Raw genomic sequence first — 26,425 nt, forward strand, 5'->3', positions numbered from 1 at the left:
CTGATCTAAAATCACTTACGAAATAGTGCAACTTAGACGTGAATAAATCCGGGAAGTGTCAAAGCAGAATATTTCAAAACCCTTTGCTCGTTATAACTAATAACCTCATTCATTATCTTTTGGTTGATAAACAACAAAATAATTTCTGGAATTTAAATTAGGTGCCTAATAAAATATGAAAATATTTTGTTAACCTCCAACTTAATTTCCCTAATTAGTGGTGCATCATTCTCCAATTTAGTCACCCTTAATGTCTGCCCTGCCAAAGCAGGCTTTCCCTTTAATCCTTGGCTTATAAAAACAATTGCGTGTACTGCCATTTTTAACACATTTCTGCATCTTCAGGATGAAATCTAACGGCAAAAATTCATTCCTGTTTGAATATGTCACATGTTGAGAATGGATATAAACAAAAATTGTTTAAATGGTATGGGATGGGCAGTATACACCGTGTGCACACACAAGGATAGAATAAAATTTAATAATCTTGAACAAATTATATTTCAGCAAAATTACATCAAAAGTTATTTCCCTTGCTTATCATCTATGCATATGTAAACACAGAAAAAAGAAAAACATTTTGATTCACCCATCCACCAGTTTTGGAGATAATCAAACCAAACTTTAATGAGTTTGAGCCACTCATCCCATGAGTATTTCTGCCAAATTTGGTGAAAATCTGTTCAGCCGTTTTCCAGTAGTTTTGCAAACACACAGACAAGTGACTCCAATACCCTGCTTTCAGCATATGTAAACACAAAAAAAAGAAAAACATTTTGATTCACCCATCCACCAGTTTTGGAGATAATCAAACCAAACTTTAATGAGTTTGAGCCACTCATCCCATGAGTATTTCTGCCAAATTTGGTGAAAATCTGTTCAGCCGTTTTCCAGTAGTTTTGCAAACACACAGACAAGTGACTACAATACCCTGCTTTCAGTGCTTAGTTAAGAGAAATAACTCAAAATGACCAGTGACATATTTTTGAATAACATAGACAAGTACATCCTCGTCGTTTAACATCTGTTTTCCACCCTGGTATGGGTTGGACAGCTTGACAGGAACCTGCAAGGCTAGGGGTAACACCAGGTTTCATTGTCTGTGTTTTGGCTTGACTTCTATGGCTGGATGCCCCTCCTAATGCCAATCACTCCACAGAGTGTACTGGGTGCTTTTTACAAGGCCCTGGCACTAGTGCTTTGTCAAATAACATAAATAATATTCTTTTATACGTTTCAGTCATTTGACTGTGGTCAGGCTGCAGCACTGTGTTTAAGGGTTTTTAAGTCAAAGAAATCAACTCCAGGACTTATTCTTTGTAAGCCTAGTACTTACTCTATCAGTCTCTTTTGCCAGAGTGCTAAGTTATGGGGTCATAAACACTAACATCGGTTGTCAAGTGATGGTGAGGGAACAAAGACACACACATATACACAACAGGCTTCTTTCAGTTTCCATCTACCAAATCCATTCACAAGGCTTTGGTTGCTCTAAGATTATAGTAGAAGACACTTGCCCAAGGTGCCACACAGTGGGACTGAACTTGGAACCATGTGGTTGGCAAGGGAGCTTCTTTCCACACAGCCACGCCTAAATTATCTCTACAGTTAAGACCAGGGGTGGGCGAACTTTTTTGATCGCGGGCCGCACAGTGCGTCTTTGGAACCTTGGCGGGCCTCATTTATAAAAATCAAGTGAAAATATTTTTAAAGGCGGTTATAGACCTATAAACACACAATTGATTGAAAGGAAATTTTGTGAAATATTCCTCTCGACGGGCCGCATGAAAACCTATGGCGGGCCGCATGCGGCCCGCGGGCCGTAGTTTGCCCACCCCTGGTTAAGACCAACACCACTTGAGAAGTGGAGATAATTTCAAAAATCTTGTATTCTTTATAACTGACATGCTGATGGTGGCTACCGAGGTAGGAACATGTCCAAGATTCTCCTCTTATCTCCAGACAGGCTTATTGTCTGGAGATAAGAGGTCTCTTGGACACATGTTTCTGCCACAGTGGCCATCATCAGCACAACAATTGCTTGACAACCAATGTTGGTATGTTTACGTCCCCTTGACTTAGCAGTTTGGCAAAAGAGACCGACCGATGGAATAAGTACTGTACTTACAAAGAATATGTCCTGGAGTCAATTTGTTTGACTAAAGGCAGTGCTCCAGCATGGCCGCAATCAAATGACTGAAACAAGTGAAAGAATAAAAGAATATCGGAGGAGTGCTCAGCCACTTTCATGTTATTTCACAAGCAGGCTGTTGCATTGAAGGGGTCAATTAGAACCCTTGTCATTGTAACCAACAATGCCAGTTACCTCCTCTGCATAAAAAAAGACAAAAAAGCAGTCTGTGGCCCTAGGCCTGTGTCAGAACTTATTGATCATAGCAACAGATTATTGTTCTGATAAGTGATATCTTAAATTCTCAGAGTTTCTGAAGGACATCTGGAGGTCAAGTGGTGCACTGGTTGCGACTGGAATGCATGGCTGCAGTCCAATGACTTGAAACAAGTAAAAACATGCACACTCACACACACATACTTGCTAACACGCACATGCCCTCACACTCACGCACTCACACACACACACATGAAATCACACACTCACACACACACTCTCACACACACGCACTCTCACACACACCCACTCACACACACACACATGAAATCACACACTCAAACACACACTCTCACACACACCCACTCACACACTCACTCTCACACACACGCACTCACACACACACATGAAATCACACATGAAATCACACACTCACACACACGCACTCACACACACACACATGAAATCACACACTCACACACACACACACACACATGAAATCACACACTCACACACACACTCTCACACACACGCACTCTCACACACACCCACTCACACACACCCACTCACACACACACACTCACACACACACACATGAAATCACACACTCACACACGCACTCTCACACACACGCACTCTCACACACACCCACTCTCACACACACCCACTCTCACACACACCCACTCTCACACACACCCACTCTCACACACACCCACTCTCACACACACCCACTCACACACACACTCACACACACACACATGAAATCACACACTCACACACACACTCTCACACACACGCACTCTCACACACACCCACTCACACACACACACACATGAAATCACACACTCACACACGCACTCTCACACACATGCACTCTCACACACATGCACTCTCACACACATGCACTCTCACACACACCCACTCTCACACACACCCACTCTCACACATACTCTCACACACACTCATACACTCTCACACACACACTCACACACAAACACTCTCTCACAAACACTCTCTCACAAACACTCTCACACACACCCACTCACACACACACACTCACACACACACACTCTCACACACACACACACTCTCACACCTCACACATGCTCTCACACAGACACACTCATACATATATGTATCGTGCCATCAATTATAAAGTTGACAGCCTCATCTCCTCAACCTCACTGTGTAATTCTTATCTTGATGGCGGCTTCTGCATATTCTTCCTTTGTTCTAACCACTTGCTCTCCCCCAACCAGTATCCAGAAAGTGGGGTGGGGCTCTCCCTCCCTCCCTCCCTTTCTCTCTCTCATCTCCTGCCAACCAATCTTCATCTCGTCCTCCTTGATTTTGTCTTCTGTAAAATATTAGCACCGTCATTGCCATTTAATGGCCACTTTTCCAAGCTTGCATGGGTCAGGTGGAATTTACTGAGGCCGATTTTTTTTTTTTTTTTTTTTTTTTTGATTTTTTTTCTACAGCTGGATGCCTTTCCTGTTGCCAACGTTTACCTGTTTTCCAAAACATGGCTAAGTTTCTTTGTGGCCAGCCAGACAGGTTTTCCATGAAAGACTGGAAACAAACAACCTCGCTTATGTGACAGTGATGCTCCTTTACAACCATCGATTTATCCCAAGACTAGGGCACACCCCAAATCCACCCACACCCCACACACAGCAGGCTACTCTCATTTTCCATCAGCTGAATCCATGCTAGAGGGACAGACACAGACACACAAACATATACACACACACTTATATATATATGTACATATATACGACAGGCTTCTTTCAGTTTCCGTCTACCACATCTGCTTATAAAGCTTTGGTTGGTCCAAGGCTATAGCAGAAGACACTTGCCCAAGATGCCACGCAGTGGGACTGAACCCGGAACCATGTGGTTGGTAAGCAAGCTACTTACCACACAGCCATGCCTGCGCCTAGCAGCATTTATGAACTTTCCTGTACTTGTGTGTGTGTGTGTGGGGGGGGATTTGTTTACGTTCGTGACTTTGTGTTTGTTTCCCACTATCACTTGACAATCAATGTTGGTTTGTTTATGTCCCCATAACTTAGCAGCTCAGCAAAAGAGCTGATGGAATGCATACCAGTTTTAAAAGTAAGTACCAAGGTTGATTTGTTCAACCAGAACCCTTTAAGGTGGTGCCCCAGCATGGTCGCTGTCCAAATGATTGAAAACATGTTATCAACCACCTCACCAACAACAACACTGAACACCTTTTTCATCTCCACCCGTCTAACACCCGTGGACATGCCTACAGAGTCAGAAAACAACACAGCTTCCCGTGACTTTCGGAAACATTTTTTCACGCTCAGAGTTGCTGAAGCATGGAATAAACTGCCTGCGTCAGTTGTTGACTGCCATGACACTGCATCCTTTAAGGCCCTCATGCTTTCCGAAATCCGCCGAAACTACACCTGATTATATATACACTTTAGATGAGTTGTAGTGCACCTGAGCACTGTACACAATTATTATTATTATTATTATTATTATGTGAAAAGCAAATGAAAAGAGATTTGGTTCTTGTGAACAACTTCGACAGTGAACAGAGGTTTCTTCTTGAAGTCTAAGACAGCTGCTGGAATCCTGTCTTACTTAACCAGAACTCTCACTACACCATTTTCTATGTGGCTGTTTAGAATTCAGCTGTGAAGATTCTGTTTCACCAGACTTAACAATCTGGGTTTCGCAAGTGCAGGAAATGGAAGTTATGTTGTAGCAATGGGGTGGGATATGATATTTGATAGTAGAGGATGCTGCTGTAGCTATTGTTGTTGTTGTTTGTATATGATTCCTGGCTTACAGCTGTGTATTTTCAACATTCATCTCTGTTGAACAGCACAGGTAACAGATATCTTCTGCCTTAGTTTGCTCCTATCTTTCATTGTTAACGGAAAACCAAACAATGGAACTGAGAACACACACACACCTGTTGAGGTCTTGAAATTAATCTTGGCTTATCAGTTCTTTAGAGAGAAAAAAGATAAGATTTTCTTAAAAAAATCTCTCTGGTAACTTTTTAAAGTCATTAAGTGGATGGATGTGTTTATTAATAGCGATAGCGCTTGCATGTAGATCTAAGTACTGTCTTCAGAATTTCACTGACAATTTGACTACCTGTAAATTCAGGTAACAGAGCTAGGTCATTTGAAAAACAAGATAATGCCAAGTACCTCTAACCACCTGGTAGCAGCAGTATAGACCAGCCTGTTATTTATTATCGTTATTAACTTGCATAAACAGCACTGGCAGATGGTAAATAAAATGAGCAGGCGCAGGAGTTGCTGTGTGGTAAGTAGCTTGCTTACCAACCACATGGTTCCGGGTTCAGTCCCACTGCATGGCATCGTGGGCAAGTGTCTTCTACTATAGCCCCGGGCCGACCAATGCCTTGTGAGTGGATTTGGTAGACAGAAACTGAATGAAGCCTGTCGTATATATATATATACATATATATATGTGCTTGTGTGTCTGTGTTTGTCCCCCTAGCATTGCTTGACAACCGATGCTGGTGTGTTTACGTCCCCGTCACTTAGCGGTTCGGCAAAAGAGACCTATAGAATAAGTACTGGGCTTACCAAGAATAAGTCCCGAGGTCGAGTTACTTGACTAAAGGCGGTGCTCCAGTATGGCCACAGTCAAATGACTGAAACAAGTAAAAGAGTAAAAGAGGTGAGGTTTGAAATCTGAAGATCTCTGCTAGAATTTGCCTAGCTTTCTGTCCCTGTGCTGGAACTTTGTTAATGCTGGGATGTTTAAGACTTGCAATCGTTGTCGGTTGTGGAAAGACGTGACTGAACAACATGCGTGAACTTTTAAGATTTTATTGTTGCACTTAAAGGCAAACTGCAGTGGCCATTTACAGGTAACAACAACAGAGAAGGAAGGAAGAATTATGCCGCCTTCGAAGAAGTTACTTATGTGATGTTTTGTGAATGTTTAGTTCAGTCTGTTCAAGAACCTGGAGATGTCTGCTGCACAGACATCTGGAACCATCTGGTGTGGCAAGAATAGAGGCACATCTTGCACAGTTGCCTTAACACTCAGCAAAGAGTGTGAGCACTAAAAGCGGCTCTTTATAGGACTCAAGAAGATTGAATTATGCGATGGCTTCATACTGATCGGTAGCTTAATAGACTGACCATTGCACAAACATCTGGAACCATCTGGTGTGGCAAGGATGGAGGCACATCTTGCACAGTTGCCTTAACACTCAGCAAAGAGTGTGAGCCACTAAAAGCGGCTCTTTATAGGACTCAAGAAGATTGAATTATGCGATGGCTCATACTGATCGGTAGCTTAATGACTGACGTTGCACAAACATCTGGAACCATCTGGTTGTGGCAAGGATGGAGGCACATCTTGCACAGCTGCCTTAACACTCAGCAAAGAGTGTGAGCACTTAAAAGCGACTCTTTATAGGACTCAAGAAGATTGAATTATGCGATGGCTTCATACTGATCGGTAGCTTAATAGACTGACCGTTGCACAAACATCTGGAACCATCTGGTGTGGCAAGGATGGAGGCACATCTTGCACAGCTGCCTTAACACTCAGCAAAGAGTGTGAGCACTTAAAAGCGGCTCTTTATAGGACTCAAGAAGATTGAATTATGCGATGGCTTCATACTGATCGGTAGCTTAATAGACTGACCGTTGCACAAACATCTGGAACCATCCATCAGCCCCAACATTCTGCATGGCAAGAGGGTGAGACATGTGAGTCAGCTGATCTTAACACTTTGCAAAGAGCGTTGGCACCAAAAACGGTTCAAGAAGATTCTCAATGTGACACAATGCATCTGTAAGCTCGAGGGTAGCAAATTGACCCAGTGTTACAATTCATCTAAGTGTGCTAAGGGTTAAAGTGATTTCTTTTGTACCGTGAACCATTTACCATTCCTGTGCTTTCCCATTTCTTTGATGCCCTAAGTCCATGCTTATTTAGCTTAACCCTTTAGTGCTTAAACCGGCCATATCTGGCCCAAATATTCTACATGTTTTATATTTGAACTAGCCATATCTAGCCTCTCACACCTTGCAGTGACATTCTAAAAATAAGTAATCACATCACTGAAACCTCAAAGCTATGAGATAATGCATGATTAATTCAAAACAATTTGAGTGAAAAAGTATTACATTTAACAGAGTAATCTGAACACTAAAGGGTTAATGGTTAATCCAGTGCCGACTGCAGTAAATAAAACAGAGGAATCTAGGCCAGTTCTTTGTTCACTCACCCCCCAGTCACCTTGATCCAATATCGAAGTACTTATTACACAACTTGGTCATTAAGGAATAGTTTATTAAATATATGTAACTATTTCTGAGAGCCATCAGTTCTGGCTGGTTTTTTTTTTGGTTTTTTTGTGTGTCAGGCTCCAAAGTGGAGAATCAACCAGACAATATAGTGTTAGGTTACCATTTAGTTTAGATATTGCCATCGTGTGGCGGTGGTTGTTTACTACAATTTGACATCTGCTTCCGACCAAACCCTACCCTGTTAATGTATGTATGTATGTGTGCATGTATGTGTGCATGCATATATACATATATATATATATATATTTCTTTACTACCCACAAGGGGCTAAACATAGAGGGGACAAACAAGGACAGACGCACGGATTAAATCGATTACATCGACCCCAGTGCGTAATTGGTACTTAATTTATCGACCCCGAAAGGATGAAAGGCAAAGTCGACCTCGGCGGAATTTGAACTCAGAACGTAGCGACGGGCGAAATACCGCAAAGCACTTCGCCCGGCGTGCTAACGTCTCTGCTAGCTCACCGCCTGTGTGTATATATGTGTGCATGTATGTGTGCGTGTGTATATATATATATATGTATTTGTGTGTGTGGGGATATTATCTCTTTCTTTACTACCAACAAGGGGCTAAACACAGAGAGGACAAACAGATTAAGTCGATTATATCGACCCCAGTACGTAACTGGTACTTATTTAATCGACCCTGAAAGGATGAAAGGCAAAGTCGACCTCGGCGGAATTTGAACTCAGAACGTATCGGCAGACGAAATACCGATAAGCATTTGCGATTGGCTTCACCAATGTCTTTGTACTTTCATGGAGTGACTCTGAGTATCTTCTCTCTCTCAGATTGTAAGTAAACAAGCACCAACCAGGTTTTACAGACCTCAATGAGTTCCCAACAGGGTTTCCTCCTCAATGGAGATTACTGAACAATCACAAAATACTCGATGGCCCTGACAGACAAACATCTTAGTTTTAACCTTTCCTGCAGAGAGTTGAGCAATTAGTCACCAAATATTACCTTCCTAAATAAATGGTTTCAGGTTCAATCCCTCTGCTTAGCACTTTGGGCGAATGCCTTCTATTATAGGGCCCCAGGGGGAACAGAGCATTGTGAGTGGATTTGGTAGGGCAGAATCTGAAAAAAGCGGTGAGCTGGCAGAAACGTTAGCACGCCGGGCGAAATGCTTCGCTGTATTACGCCCGTCGCTACATTCTGAGTTCAAATTCCGCCGAGGTCGACTTTGCCTTTCATCCTTTCGGGGCTCGATAAATTAAGTACCAGTTACGCACTGGAGTCGATGTAACCGACTTAAGCCCTTTGTTTGTCCTTGTTTGTCCCCTCTATGTTCAGCCCCTTGTGGGCAATAAAGAAATAAGAATCTGAAAAAAGCCTGTTTGTGCATGTATGTTGTCTTCTTGTCTGGATGTTACATGAGAGTTGTGAGTGCCATTGTTATACAAGCAGTGTTGTTTGTTTGCAGTCCTCTGTGGAAGTATTTAGCCAAGGGGAAATGTTAAGGTATTTGGAAATAGGTGAAGATTAGTGGCAGGATGGGTATCTGGTTGTAGAATATTTGCCCCAATGAATTCCTTCTGACCCATGCAAACATGGAAAAGTGGATGTAAAAACAACGTTGATGACAACCACAGTGGTTATGGTGATGATGATGATGATGTCTATTCTCGATCATTCTGAGATTATAAGTCTGTTGTGCTCGGGTGTATGTCTCCTTGTCTTGATGTTAGGTGGCGATTGCAAGTGCCGTTTGTCCACACAAGCAGTATCTTTCATTTCTAGTCTTCTGTAGAAACCTATTTAGCCATGGCGAAATATTACCTTATTTGGAAATCGATGAAGGTTTTAGTGACAACAAGTGTATCTGGCTGTAGGAGTGGAGGCGCAATGGCCCAGTGGTTAGGGCAGCGGACTCGCGGTCATAGGATCGCGGCTTTGATTCCCAGACCGGGCGTTGTGAGTGTTTATTGAGCGAAAACACCTAAAAGCTCCACGAGGCTCCGGCAGGGGATGGTGGTGATCCCTGCTGTACTCTTTCTCTCACTCTTACTTCCTGTTTCTGTTGTGCCTGTATTTCAAAGGGCCGGCCTTGTCACTCTCTGTGTCACGCTGAATATCCCCGAGAACTACATTAAGGGTACGCATGTCTGTGGAGTGCTCAGCCACTTACACGTTAATTTCACGAGCAGGCTGTTCCGTTGATTCGGATCAACCGGAACCCTCGTCGTCGTAACCGACGGAGTGCTTCCATCATCTGGCTGTAGAATATCCGCCTCAACGAATCCCCTCTGACCTACACAAGCATGAAAACAAACAATATTGGTGACGACAATGATGATTGCTATTTTCAACGATTCTGAAATTATTTCCAATTACCCAATCATTCTTATCAAAAATTGATTTCATAAACATTCACAAGTATTTCTAGTCATCCATTTTCCCACTTTTATCCTCTTTATCTCAACAATTTCACCAAATTTCATAACCGCTTCACATACTTCAAAATAGCCATTATTACATATCTATCGCTTTAGTTTCAATGCCTCGTTACCCCATCGGTAATTAGTAGTTGCGGATCATAAATAAAAATGATTACCTACTGGATTGCATGTGCAAACTGTTTACAATACTTCATAATTTGTCTTCTCTACTGGTGTTCCATATACTGTAATATATATATATATATATATATATATATATATATATAGGCGCAGGAGTGGCTGTGTGGTAAGTAGCTTGCTAACCAACCACATGGTTCCGGGTTCAGTCTGTAGCCTCGGGCCGACTAATGCCTTGTGAGTGGATTTGGTAGACGGAAACTGAAAGAAGCCCGTCGTATACATGTATATATATATATATAGGTGCAGGAGTGGCTGTGTGGTAAGTAGCTTGCTAACCAACCACATGGTTCCGGGTTCAGTCCCACTGCGTGGCATCTGGGCAGGTGGCTTCTGAGCATAGCCTCGGGCCGACCAAAGCTTGTGAGTCGATTGGTAGACGGAAACTGAAAGAAGCCCGTCGTATACATGTATATAATATATAAGTGCAGGAGTGGCTGTGTGGTGTGGTAAGTAGCTTGCTAACCAACCACATGGTTCCGGGTTCAGTCCTATAGTGCCAGGAGGTGGCTACGTGGGGTAAGTAGCTTGCTAACCAACCACATGGTTCCGGGTTCAGTCCCACTTGCATGGCGACATTGGGCAAGTATAAGTGTCTTCCGCTATAGCCTCGGGCCCCGACCAAAGCCTTGTGAGTGGATTTGGTAGACGGAAACTGAAAGAAGCTTGTCGTATATATGTATGTATATATATAGTAGTATGTGTGTGGATATGTTGTGTGGCTGTGTATGTGTCCCCTCTAGCATTGCTTGACAACCGATGATGGTGTGTTTACGTCCCGCTACTTAGCGTTCGTCGGCAAAGAGACGATAGAATATAGTATGGGCTTACAAAGAATAAGTCCAGGGGTCGATTTGCTCGACTAAACGGTGGTGCTCAGCATGGCCGCAGTCAAACTACTGAAACAAGAAACGAAAAGAAATAAGAAAAAAAATATATATATATGTAAAATTGGTGGTGTTGATAGTAGTACTACAGTCGCTTGTCTACTTGACTTTAAATGATTGGTTGAACTTTGGTACTTAACGGTATCTCCTCCTTTCTAAAGTTTAGTGTGTGTGTGTGATTTACTGCTAGTTCGTTTCCTTCTTTGTGTCTCGAAACACTTCATCTGCTACAGCTTTCGAGGAAAAAGAATTTATGCGGTGTTAACCTTCCTTGGTCAGTGGCCTTCCCTTTGATTGCCCTTCCTAATGCCAACCATTGCCAGATAGACTGGGCCTGATGCAGCCTTCTGGCTCACAGACCCCAGTTTAAACCGTCCAACCCATGCTAGCATGGAAAACGGACGCTAAATGATGATGATGATTCAAACGTGTGAAAGGTGAACTTCTGGAGACTAACACTTAATGGCTTTAAGGGAAAATAGTAGTAATAATAATAATAATAATGATGATACTCCTTTTTATTGTAGGGACAAGGCTGGAGTTTTCTGGGGAGGGGGCGAGTTGATTACATCGACTCAGCTGGTACTTAATTAGTCAGCTGGTACTTAATTAGTCAGCTGGTACTTAATTACTCAGCTGGTACTTAATTACCCTGAAAGGATGAAAGACAAAGTCAACCTTGGTGTAGTTTGAACTCAGAATGTGAAGATGAGATGAAATACTGCTAAGCATTTCATCCTGTGTGCTATCAGTTCTGCCAGCTCACCGCCTTAAATAATAATAATAATAATAATAATCCTTTCTGCTATAGGCACAAGACTTGAAATCTTGGGGAAGGAAACTAGTCTATTGCATCCCCCCACATATACAAACCTACCCACCAGTACACAGCTGGTATTTAATTTATCAACCCCAAAAAGGACAAAAGGCAAAATCGACCTCAGCTGAATTTGAACTCGGGATGTAAAGACAGATGAAATGCCTCTAAGCATTTTGCCCGGTGTGCTAACAGTTCTGCCAACTCGCCACAATAATAATAATAATAATAATAATAATCGCAAATTCTAGTCTAGAGTTTCGGTGACACTCCTATTGCTAATCTTCAGAGACATGTTTATAGATTAATTCTGTTTTATTTAATTTTCTTTTCCTTGATTAGTGATATCTGCTTCTGTTGTTGTTGTTCACTGTGTCAGCCCAGGTCAGGGTGATCTATGATCAAAAGTATTCCAGCCTTGACTCTCCTGTCGGTCTTCAAATTTAGCGCACCTAGGACAATGTTATATATATATAACGTGTCCTACTTGGTGAGGAGGAGAGGTGAAAGACAGCAGGTTGTGATTTGTGGGAGGTTTTGGCTGCTATTTCTAATGGGTCTGAGGTTCTCTTGTTGGTTTGTAATGTATGTTGCACGGTTTTAAATGCTTTGCCGACTGAGCAGTATACAGGGTGGGTTCGTGAGACTGTGGCAGTAGCTGTACATTGTCATCACCACCACAACTACCACCACTACCACCACCATCATCATCACTTATCACTGCCATTGCTACCACCACTGCCATCGCCACCACCATCACTGCCATCGCCACTACCACTGCCATCGCCACCACCACCACTGCCATCGCCACCACCATCACTGCCATCGCCACCACCACCACTGCCATCGCCACCACCACCACTGCCATCGCCACCACCACCACTGCCATCGCCACCACCACCTGCCATCGCCACCACCATCACTGCCATCCAACCACCATGCTGCCATCGCCACCCACCACCACTGCCATCGCCACCACCACCACTGCCATCGCCACCACCATCACTGCCATCCGCCACCACCATGACTGCCATCGCACCCACATCACATGCCATCGCCACCACCCACCACTGCCATCGCCACCACCACCACTGCCATCGCCACCACCACCACTGCCATCGCACCACCACCACTGCCATCGCCACCCACCACCACTTGCCATCGCCACCACCATCACTGCCATCGCCACACCACACCATCACTGCCATCGCCACTACCACTGCCATCGCCACCATCACTGCATCGCCCACTACCACTGCCATCGCCACCACCACCCACTGCCCATCGCACCCACCACATGCCCATCGCCACCACCACTGCCATCGACACCACCATCACTGCCATCGCCACCACCACCACTGCCATCGCCACAACCATCACTGCCATCGCACCACCACCATCACTGCCATCGCCACCACCACTGCCATCGCCACCACCACCACTGCCATCGCCCACCACCACACTGCATCGCCACCACCTCACACTGCCATCGCCACACCACCACTGCCATCGCCACCACACCACTGCCATCGCCACTACACTGCCATCGCCACCACCATCACTGCCATCGCCACCACCACCACTGCCATCGCCCACACAATCACTGCCATCGCCACCACCACTGCCATCGCCACCACCACCACTGCCATCGCCACCCCATCACTGCCATCGCCACACCACTGCCATCGCCACCACCACCACTGCCATCGCCACCACCCACCACTGCCATCGCCACCACCATCACTGCCATCGCACCACCACTGCCATCGCCACCACCACCACCAAACCACACTGCCATCGCACACCACCACCACCACTGCCATCGCCACCACCACCACTGCCATCACACACCACCCACTGCCATCGCCACTACCACTGCCATCGCCACCACCATCACTGCCATCGCCACCACCACCACTGCCATCGCCACCACCACCACTGCCATCGCCACCACCACTGCCATCGCCACCACCACTCACTGCCATCGCCACCACCACTGCCATCGCCACCACCACCACTGCCATCGCCACCACCACCACTGCCATCGCCACCATCACTGCCATCGCCACTACCACCACTGCCATCGCCACCACCATCACTGCCATCGCCACATCACTGCCATCGCCACTCCCACCACTGCCATCGCCACCACCATCAACTGCCATCGCCACCACCATCACTGCCATCGCCACCACACACCACTGCCATCGCCACCACCATCACTGCCATCGCCACCACCATCACTGCCATCGCCACCACCATCACTGCCATCGCCACCACCACTGCCATCGCCACCACCACACTGCCATCGCCACCACCATCACTGCCATCGCCACCATCACTGCCATCGCCCACTACCACCACTGCCATCGCCACCACCACCACTGCCATCGCCACCACCATCACTGCCACCGCCACCACCACTGCCATCGCCACCACCACCACTGCCATCGCCACCACCATTCACTGCCATCGCCACCACACCACCACTGCCATCGCCACCACCACCACTGCCATCGCCACCACCATCACTGCCATCGCCACACCACTGCCATCGCCACCACCACCACTGCCATCGCCACCACCACCACTGCCATCGCCACCACCACCACTGCCATCGACCACTACCACTGATGCCATCGCCACACCACTGCTATCGCCACCACATCACTGCCATCGCCACCGCCACCACCGCCATCGCCACCACCACCACCACCATCGCCACCACCACACTGCCATCGCCACCGCCACCACTGCCATCGCCCCACCACATTGCCATCGCCACCACCAACTGCCATCACCACCACTGCCATCGCACCACCACCACTGCCATCGCCACCACATCACTGCCATCGCCACCACCATCACTGCCATCGCCACCACCACCACTGCCATCGCCACCCCACCACTGCCCATCGCCACACCATCACTGCCATCGCCACCACCACTGCCATCGCCACCACCACCACTGCCATCGCCCACCACCACCACTGCCATCGCCACCACCATCACTGCCATCGCCACCACCACTGCCATCGCCACCACCACTGCCATCGCAACCACCATCATGGCCATCTGCCACCACCACTGCCATCGCCACACCACACCACTGCCATCGCCACCACCATCACTGCCATCGCCACACCATCACTGCCATCGCCACTACCACTGCCATCGCCACCACCACTGCCATCGCCACCACCACTGCCATCGCCACCACCATCACTGCCATCGCCACTACCACTGCCATCGCCACCACCACTGCCATCGCCACCACCACCACTGCCATCGCCACCACCATCACTGCCATCGCCACCACCATCACTACCATCGCCACCACACAATGCCATCGCCACTACCACTGCCATCGCCCACACCATCACTGCCATCGCCACCACCACCAACTGCCATCGCCACCCCCACCCCCCCACCACCACCACAATCCTGCCCCGCCCCACCAATCACTGCCATCGCCACACCACCACTGCCATCGCCACTACCACTGCCATTGCCACCACCACCACTGCCATCGCCACCACCATCACTGCCATCGCCACCACCATCACTGCCATCGCCACCACCACCACTGCCATCGCCACCACCACCACTGCCATCGCCACCACCATCACTGCCATCGCCACCACCATCACTGCCATCGCCACCACCACTGCCATCGCCACTACCACTGCCATCGCCACCACCATCACTGCCATCGCCACCACCACCACTGCCATCGCCACCACCATCACTGCCATCGCCACCACCACTGCCATCGCCACCACCACCACTGCCATCGCCACCACCACCACTGCCATCGCCACCACCACCACTGCCATCGCCACCACCACACCACTGCCATCGCCCACTACCACTGCCATCGCCACCACCCACTCCCATCGCCACCACCATCACTGCCATCGCCACCACCATCACTGCCATCGCCACCACCACTGCCATCGCCACCACCATCACTGCCATCGCCACCACCATCACTGCCATCGCCACCACCATCACTGCCATCGCCACCACCACTGCCATCGCCACCACCATCACTGCCATCGCCACTACCACTGCCATCGCCACCACCATCACTGCCATCGCCACCACCACCACTGCCATCGCCACCACCACCACTGCCATCGCCACCACCATCAATGCCATCGCCACCACCATCACCCAACTCGCATCGCCCACCACCACTGCCATCGCCACTACCACTGCCATCGCCACCACCACCACTGCCATCGCCACCACCACCACTGCCATCACCACTACCACTGCCATCGCCACCACCACTGCCATCGCACCACCATCACTGCCATCGCCACCACCACTGCCATCGCCACCACCATCAGTGCCATCGCCACTACCACTGCCATCGCCACCACCATCACTGCCATCGCCACCACCATCACTGCCATCGCCACCACATCACTGCCATCGCCAACCATCACTGCCATCGCCACCACCACTGCCATCGCCACCACCATCACTGCCATCGCACTACCACTGCCATCGCCACACCACCATCACTGCCATCGCCACCACCATCACTGCCATCGCCACCACCATCACTGCCATCGCCACCACCACCACTGCCATCGCCACCACCACCACTGCCATCGCCACCACCACCCCACTGCCATCGCCACTACCACTGCCATCGCCACCACCACGCATCGCCACCCCACATCACTGCCATCGCCACCACCACTGCCATCGCCACCACCATCACTGCCATCGCCACCACCATCACTGCCATCGCCACCACCATTGCCAATCGCCACTGCATCGCCACCACACTGCCATCGCCACCACCACCACTGCCATCGCCACCACCACCACTGCCATCGCCACCACCACCACTGCCATCGCCACCACCATCACTGCCATCGCCACCACCATCACTGCCATCGCCACCACCACTGCCATCGCCACCACCATCACTGCCATCGCCACCACCACTGCCATCGCCACCACCACCACTGCCATCGCCACCACCACCACTGCCATCGCCACCACCACTGCCATCGCCACCACCATCACTGCCATCGCCACCACCACCACTGCCATCGCCACCACCATCACTGCCATCGCCACCACCACTGCCCATCGCACCACCACCACTGCCATCGCCACCACCACCACTGCCATCGCCACACCACCACTGGCATCGCCACCACCACCTCTGCCATCGCCACACCACCACTGCCATCGCCACACCACCACTGCCATCGCCACCACCACCACTGCCATCGCCACCACCACCACTGCCATCGCCCACACCACTGCCATCGCCACCACCACCACTGCCATCGCCACCACCATCACTGCCATCGCCAACTACCACTGCCATCGCCACCCACCACCACTGCCATCGCCACCACCACCACTGCCATCGCCACCACCACCACTGCCATCGCCACCACCACTGCCATCGCCACCACCACCACTGCCATCGCCACCACCACCACTGCCATCGCACCCCATCACTGCATCGCCACCACCACTGCCATCGCCACCACCACCACTGCCATCGCCACCACCATCACTGCCATCGCCACGACCACTGCCATCGCCACCACCATCACTGCCATCGCCACCACCACCACTGCCATCGCCACCACCATCACTGCCATCGCCACCACCACCACTGCCATCGCCACCACCACCACTGCCATCGCCACCACCACTGCCATCGCCACCACCACTGCCATCGCCACTACCACTGCCATCGCCACCACCATCACTGCCATCGCCACCACCACTGCCATCGCCACCACCACCACTGCCATCGCCACCACCACCACTGCCATCGCCACCACCACTGCCATCGCCACACCACCACTGCCATCGCCACCACCTCACTGCCATCGCCACCACCATCACTGCCATCGCCACCACCATCACTGCCTTCGCCACCACCACTGCATCTCCGCACTACCACTGCCATCGCCACCACCACCACTGCCATCGCCACCACCCCACTGCCATCGCCCACCACCACCACTGCCATCGCCACCACCATCACTGCCATCGCCCCCTCCACTGCCATCGCCACACACCACTGCCATCGCCACCACCATCACTGCCATCGCCCACCACCACCACTGCCATCGCACCACCACCACTGCCATCGCCACTGCCATCACACCACCATCACTGCCATCGCCACCACCACTGCCATCGCCACCACCACTGCCATCGCCACCACCACCACTGCCATCGCCACCACCACCACTGCCATCGCCACCACCAATCACTCCATCGCCACCACCACTGCATCGCCACCACCCACCACTGCCATCGCCACCACCACCACTGCCATCGCCACTACCACTGCCATCGCCACCACCATCACTGCCATCGCCACCACCATCACTGCCTTCGCCACCACCACTGCCATCGCCACTACCACTGCCATCGCCACCACAACCACTGCCATCGCCACCACCACCACTGCCATCGCCACCACCACAACTGCCATCGCCACCACATCACTGCCATCGCCCTCCACACTGCCATCGCCACCACCATGCCATCGCCACCACCACCACTGCCATCGCCACCACCACCACTGCCATGCCGCCACACCACCACTGCCATCCACGCCACTGCCATCACCACCACCATCACTGCCATCGCCACCACACTGCCATCGCCACCACCACTGCCATCGCCACCACCACCACTGCCATCGCCACCACCACCACTGCCATCGCCACCACCACTGCCCATCGCCACCACCATCACTGCCATCGCCACCACCACCACTGCCATCGCCACCACCACCACTGCCATCGCCACCACCACCACTGCATCGCCACTACACTGCCATCGCCACCACATCATGCACATCGCCACCACCACACTGCCATCGCCACCACCACTGCCATCCCCACCACCACCACTGCCATCGCCACCACCACCACTGCCATCGCCACCACCACCACTGCCATCGCCACCACCACCACTGCCATCGCCACCACCACTGCCATCGCCACCACCACCACTGCCATCGCCACCACCACCACTGCCATCGCCACCACCACCATGCCATCCACCACCACCACTGCCATCGCCACCACCATCACTGCCATCGCCACCACCACAAGCCCATCACCACCACCACCACTGCCATCGCCACCACCATCACTGCCATCGCCACCACCACCACTGCCATCGCCACCACCACCACTGCCATCGCCACCACCACCACTGCCATCGCCACCACCATCACTGCCATCGCCACCACCACTGCCATCGCCACCACCACCACTGCCATCGCCACCACCATCACTGCCATCGCCACTACCACCACTGCCATCGCCACCACCACTGCCATCGCCACCACCACCACTGCCATCGCCACCACCACCATGCCATCGCCACCACCATCACTGCCATCGCCACCACCACCTGCCGCATCATCGCCCACCACCATCACTGCCATCGCCACCACCACTGCCATCCACCACCACCACTGCCATCGCCACCACACCACTGCCATCGCCACTACCACTGCCATCGCCACTACCACTGCCATCGCCACCACCACAAGCCCATCACCACCACCACTGCCACCGTCACCATCAGTGATTGATCCTCTAATATAGTACCCTTAGTATAATACTTTATGGTTCTTTTTCGAGGGATGGATGAAAGCTGCAACAGAAATGGCTGAAAGAAGAATGTAGTTTGGCGCTTCACCATTTTCTATTGATTTTTTTTTTCTTTTTTTTTTTGCCCCTTGGACATTCAACTCTGTATATTTTGTTCTTGCTGTTGCCTATCACCCAGACCAGTCTTGAGTCAGCTGACCTACGGTCAAAGATATTTAAGGCCGTGATTATCCCATTCTTCGGGATATCAGGAATTACAAAGCATGTCCAAAACTCTGCCTTTCTACCTATTTTTTAAGGGTAGTAGGGTGTGATTTGAGGAAAAGTTTGGCTGCTATATCTAGCAGGTCAAGTGACCACAGAGGGGTTGACACATGGTGTGTATGTGCATTTGTATTTTGTGTGTGTGTGTGTGTGTGTGTTCAGTTTATTTTATCCATTATAAGCAGGGTTAGTCTTGATTGACCTCACCTATGGTCAGACATTTAAGGCCATGATCATCTCATTCTTTTGAATATCAGGGACTACATGCCCAAAACCTTTCCCTTCTATCCATTTTTTAAGGGCAGTAGAGTGTGATATGAGGAAAAGTTTGGCTGCTATATCTAGCAGGTCACATGACCACATAGGGGTCGACACGTGTGTGTGTGTATGTATGTGTGTTCTTCAGTTTCTTGTATCCATTATAGGCAATATACTTTGTAGTATATTCTGGTTGCTTAATGAAATACCAAGTACCTATAAGTCATTTATCTTATAATTATCTTTTACTTGTTTTAGTCATTAGGCTGTGGCCATGCTGGGGCACCATCTTGAAGGGTTTTAGTTGACCAAATCTACCCCAGTGTTTTTGTATTTTTTTTTAAGGCTGGTACTCAGTCTGTCGTTATCCTTTTGTTGAACCGCTAAGTCATGGGTACCTAGAACCATGTGGTTTTGAAGCTTTGCCTCTCAAGTTCCACTCAAATGAATATGAAAGTATAATTTTTTTTCCTGTTTTTTTTTTCTTCTTTTCCGTCGCAGGCCTGTCAAGATGAACCGTCAAATCTGGAATGCATACATGTGTGTGTGTGTGTGGTGTGTATATGTATGTGTGTTCTTTAGTTTGTTGTATCCATTATAGGCAAGGGCCCTTTTGAAGCTTTGCCTCTCAAGTTCCACTCAAACGAATATGAAAGTATAATTTTCTTTTTCTTCTTTTCCGTCGCAGGCCTGTCAAGATGAACCGTCAAATCTGGAATGCATACACGTGTGTGTGTGTGTGTGTGTATGTATGTGTGTTCTTTAGTTTGTTGTATCCATTATAGGCAAGGGCCCTTTTGAAGCTTTGCCTCTCAAGTTCCACTCAAACGAATATGAAAGTATAATTTTCTTTTTCTTCTTTTCCGTCGCAGGCCTGTCAAGATGAACCGTCAAATCTGGAATGTATACACAAGTCGGAACTATTTCCTAAAAAGGAACTGGTGACAGAAGATCGCTACCTGCAGTTCCCTTTCCCTCTTTTGTGCGGAGAGTCTGTCGAGTACCTTGGCAAAATTGACGATGGCATCATAGCTCTGTCCAACTTCAGGGTCCTGATCAAATGTAAAGATTTATTTGCCAACGTCCCAATTGGACTGATTGAATTTGTTGAGACCAGAGACATTTTCCACATCGCAATATATTGTAAAGATGCTACAGTTGTCAAGTAAGTAAACACCCGCCTTCTGAATCGTCCACTTTTTGTTGTTGTTGTTTAGTTTAAAATCAACATTGATCAAGCAAACCTGTGATAAAATAATACGTAGGAGTGGCTGTGTGGTAAGTAGCTTGCTAACCAACCACATGGTTCTGGGTTCAGTCCCACTGCGTGGCATCTCGGGCAAGTGTTTTCTGCTATAGCCCCGGGCCGACCAATGCCTTGTGAGTGGATTTGGTAGACGGAAACTGAAAGAAGCCCGTCGTATATATGTATATATATATAAGTGTGTGTGTGTATATGTTTGTGTGTGTGTTTGTGTGTCTGTGTTAGTCCCTCTAGCATTGCTTGACAACCGATGCTGGTGTGTTTACGTCCCCGTCACCTAGCGGTTCGGCAAAAGAGACCGATAGAATAAGTACTGGGCTTACAAAAGAATTAGTCCCGGGGTCGAGTTGCTCGATTAAAGGCGGTGCTCAAATGACTGAAACAAGTAAAAGAGTAAAGAGTATTCTAGTCTTATGGCTCAATGGTTACAGTGTCGGGCTCACAATCCTGAGGTAGTGAGTTCGATTCCCAGACCAGGCTGTGTGTTGTGTTCTTGAGCAAGACACTTTATTTCGCATTGCTCCAGTTCACTCAGCTGTAGAAATGAGTAGCGACATCACTGGTGCCAAGCTATATCGGCCCCTTTGCTTTCCCTTGGATAACATCAGTGGTGTGGAAAGGGGAGGCTGATATGCATGGGTGACTACTGGTCTTCCACAGACAATCTGGCCCTGACTTGTACCTCAGAAGAGAACTATCTAGGTGCAATCCCATGAGATCATATTTGATTGAAGAGAGTCTTTACTCTTTATATATTTATATAAAAGGCGGCAAACTGGCAGAAACGTTAGTGCGCCGGGCGAAATGCGTAGCCGTATCTCATCTGCGGTTACGTTCTGAGTTCAAATTCCACCGAGGTTGACTTTGCCTTTCATCCTTTCGGGGTCGATAAATTAAGTACCAGTTGCGCACTGGGGTCAATGTAATCGACTTAGTCCGTTTGTCTGTCCTTGTTTGTCCCCTCTATGTTTAGCCCCTTGTGGACAATAAGGAAATATATATATATATATTTTTCTCCTTGTCTTTGGATAACATCGGTGGAATGGAGATGGGTGACTGCTGGTCTTCTGTAAACAACTTTGCCTGGGCTTGGGCCTCGTAGGGTAACTTTATAGGTGCAATCTCATAGTCATTCTTGACCGAAGGGGCCTTCTTTTTAGTTTAAAGCAGTGATTTCATGGGTGACTAATGCGTTGGACAGGTGTTGATGAAGGAGCTCAAAGTCGCAAAATATATATCATATATGCCCATTACCAATTTTTCATCTGCAATCTCACTCTTTGATTACATCTAGCATCTCAGATATAAAACGTAATTTAAAAAAAATAAATAAGGCGAAGGAGTGGCTGTGTGGTAAGTAGCTTGCTTACCAACCACATGGTTCTGGGTTCAGTCCCACTGCGTGGCATCTTGGGCAAGTATCTTCTACTATAGCCTTGGGCCGACCAAAGCCTTGTAAGTGGATTTGATAGACGGAAACTGAAAGAAGCCCGTCGTATATATATATATATATATATATATATATGTATGTTTGTGTATCTGTGTTTGTCCCTCTAGCATTGCTTGACAACCGATGCTGGTGTGCTTACGTCCCCGTCACTTAGCGGTTCGGCAAAAGAGACCGATAGAATAAATACTGGGCTTACAAAGAATAAGTCCCGGGGTCGATTTGCTCGACTAAAGGCGGTGCTCCAGCATGGCCGCAGTCAAATGACTGAAACAAGGAAAAGAGTAAGTGCTGGCTATAATTTCTATAGACAATCTGTAGATCACGTTGAATACACCGGTTCTTGTCCGATCACCGAAGTTAAGCAACGTCGAGCCTAGTGAGTACTTAGATGGGTGACTGCTTGGGAAACCTAGGTGCTGTAAGTATCTCTCAAGCTTCTTTGATAACCTGGACGTTATCAAAGAAGCTTGAGAGGCGGTTGGATGGAACCTACACTCGCCTCCTTATGAGAGCTCAAAATCTCTCGTGGAAGCGCCATCCAACCAAAATGCAAATATATGGGAAACTACCACCTGTGTCATCTCTTGTGAAAGGTAGGAGAGTCCAGTTTGCTGGACATTGTTGTAGAGCTGAAAAAGAGGTAATTTCTACTCTCCTCCCCTGGAAGCCATCTACTCGCAATGCCAGAGGGCGCACACTCTCCTACCCTGATGTAATCTCCAGGGATACAGGCATCCAGCAATAGAACCTCCGTAATGCCATGATGGACCGTGAAGTCTGGCGTAGCATGGTAAATTCCATTGTCTCGACCACGGTCGAACAATGATGAATGATGATGTAAGTATCTCACATTTTTAAAGGTGGTGCTCAAGCATGGCCACAGTCAAATGTCTGAAACAAGTAAAAGGATAAATAACCTTAGCAGGTGATCTAAGAGCACTGCTAACACAGTAGAGCTTGGTATTGACTTAGAAAAGCATTCAGTATACTTTGTAGTATATTTTGGTTGCTTAATGAAATACCAAGTACCTATAAGTCATTTATCTTATAATTATCTTTTACTTGTTTTAGTCATTAGGCTGTGGCCATACTGGGGCACCATCTTGAAGGGTTTTAGTTGAACAAATCTACCCCAGTGTTTTTTTTTTTTTGTTTTTTTTAAGGCTGGTACTCAGTCTGTCGTTATACTTTTGTTGAACTGCTAAGTCATGGGTACCTAGAACCATGTGGTTAGGAAGCAAACTTCTTGTCACACAGCCACACCTACACCAGTGTGTGTGTGTCTAGGTGTGGCTGTGTGGTAAGAAGTTTACTTCTCAACCACATGGTTCCAGGTTCAGTCTCACTGCGTGGCACCTCGGGCAACTGTTATATCCCTGGGCTGACCAAAGCCTTGTGAGTGGATTTGGTAGACAGGAACTGAGAAAAGGCCATTATGTATGTATCCTACCATCACTTGACAACCAGTGTTGGTGTGTTTACATCACTCTAACTTAGCAATTTGGCAAAAGAGACTGACAGAATAAGTACCAGGCTTAAAAAAAAATTAAGTGCTTGGGTCATTTCGGCTGACTAAAATCTTCAAGGCAGTGCCCCAGCATGGCCACCTCTAATGTTTGAAACACGTAAAAAGAAAGTAAGATAAAAGGTGTTTATGTCATCATCATCATCATCATCGTTTAACATCTGCTTTCCATGCTGGCATGGGTTGGATGGTTTGACCGGGGTCTGGGAAGCCAGGAGGCTGCACCAGGCTCCAATCTTGATCTGGCAAGGTTTCCACAGCTGGGTGCCCTTCCTAACACCAACCTCTCCAAGAGTGTAGTGGGTGCTTTTTACGTGCCAGCAGCGCGGGAGCCTGTCATGCATCACTGGTATCAACCACACTCGAATGATGCTTTTTACATGCCACCAGCACAGGAATCATTTAGGAGGCACTAGAAACGACCACACTTGAACAGTGCTTTTTACGTGCCACCAACACGAAACTATAAGAGAATTTGGTTGGTGGAAACTGTACAAGAGCCTGTTGCATGTGCACCTTTGAGTTTGTGCTTGTCTCCCCTTACACTGTTTTACTGTGGGGATGGTTTGTTTATGTCCCTAAAATTTAGTTCAGCAAAAAAGAGACCAAAAGGTTGAATTCTTTGACTAAAGTTCTTTCAAGGCAGAGCCGTAGTATGGCCACAGTTCATTGAGGGGGTGAAAAAACCCCTTATGTAGTAGAATATATCAAAGTCTACACTATCCAGTCTGTCCTTTCTATTTCTGAAACAAGACAGAGTGATATGAGAGAGGTTTGACTGCTATTTTTAGCAGATTAAGTGACCAGATAAATGCTTCCTTTATTCTGGGGCTAAACAATGACTGCACTTATGAACACATCACATTCAGAGTCGTTGTTTAAGCCTAAATCAATAATGATCCAGCAAAGTCAGAATAGAAAGCATTCCAGCTGTGACCATCCTGCCTTATGCTTTCTCCAGACATAATGTCTCTCTACACTATTTAATATCAATTCCATTTTTTAAATCACAAAGTTTGATTTTTGTGGGCATTCTGACTGCTATTTCTAGTAAGCCGAGCAACTGTATAGAGGCTCTTTAGCATATTTCTTGTAGTTTTGTCGAAGGCATCCAGTCTCTGTAGTATCAGCATGAAAGGGATGTGGTACAACTAACCCCCTGGATACTATGCTAGTCTATTACCGCATGTAGTTTCCACCCCAGGAGACTCGCCAATTAAAAGAACTGCTTGAGAGACAGATTGCTATTTCTCTCTCTCCATCTTTCTTGCTTGCTCTCTCTCTCTCTGTCTTTCTCTATTTGTCTCTCGTCTCTCTATCTCTATCTCTCTGTCTCTCTATCTCTATCTCTCTGTCTCTCTAGTTGTCTCTCCCTCTCTCTTTGTCTCTCTCTCTCTCTTTGTCTCTCTCTCTCTCTTTGTCTTTCTCTCTTTCTTTGTCTCTCTCTTTTCTTTGTCTCTCTCTCTCTCTTTGTCTCTCTCTCTCTTTCTTTATCTCTCTCTCTCTGTCTCTCTCTTTGTTTCTCTTTCTCTCTCTCTCTCTCTCTCTGTCTTTCCCTCTCTCTCTGTCTCCCTCTCTCTCTGTCTCCCTCTCTCTTTGTCTCCCTCTCTCTTTCTCTCTCTCTCTCTATAATTGTCTCTCTCTCTCTCTCTGTCCATCTCTCCCTCTGTCTTTATCTTTCCTTCTCTTGCTATCTCTCTCTCTCTCTCTCTCTCACTCTTCCTCTGTCTCCCATCCCCCTCCCCCACCTCTTTTCTCTAATAAACATAATTACTCCTTTCATTTATCAGGAATGTTTTTTAATGTTTTCCTTTGAAAACCAAAAATCTTTCCTCTCCTCTCCTCTCCTCCTTTTTCACTCTCAATTGATTCCACATTAAAATATTGTCTTCTTGCTTTTCCACTCCCTCTCTCTCTCTCTCTCTCTCTCTCTCTCTCCCCATCACTCTTCGCTTACCTCCCCTTACCTGTCTCCCTCCCCACCTCTATCATCCTCCTCCCCCCTCACTGTCTTACATAATTCTCATTTGATTCTATGCTTGGCTCTCCCTCTCTTTC

The 26,425-nt window shown here is 48.0% G+C and overlaps 1 protein-coding gene and 1 pseudogene across 7 annotated transcripts in view; both read left to right on the forward strand.

The window, feature by feature from the left end:
* Positions 1 to 26,425, forward strand: part of LOC115224738 (myotubularin-related protein 3) — a 288,784-nt gene that overhangs the window by 194,032 nt on the left and 68,327 nt on the right. For all 7 annotated transcript variants that reach the window (XM_029795619.2, XM_029795624.2, XM_029795620.2 and 4 more), the window contains one exon: positions 21,001 to 21,293. In XM_029795619.2, coding sequence (XP_029651479.1) covers positions 21,001 to 21,293 — 293 coding nt within the window. The remainder of the gene's footprint in view (positions 1 to 21,000; positions 21,294 to 26,425) is intronic.
* On the forward strand, positions 23,150 to 23,267 carry LOC115224919 (annotated as a pseudogene).

Source organism: Octopus sinensis, linkage group LG26 (assembly GCF_006345805.1).
Source record: "Octopus sinensis linkage group LG26, ASM634580v1, whole genome shotgun sequence".
Lineage (NCBI taxonomy): Eukaryota > Metazoa > Mollusca > Cephalopoda > Octopoda > Octopodidae > Octopus > Octopus sinensis.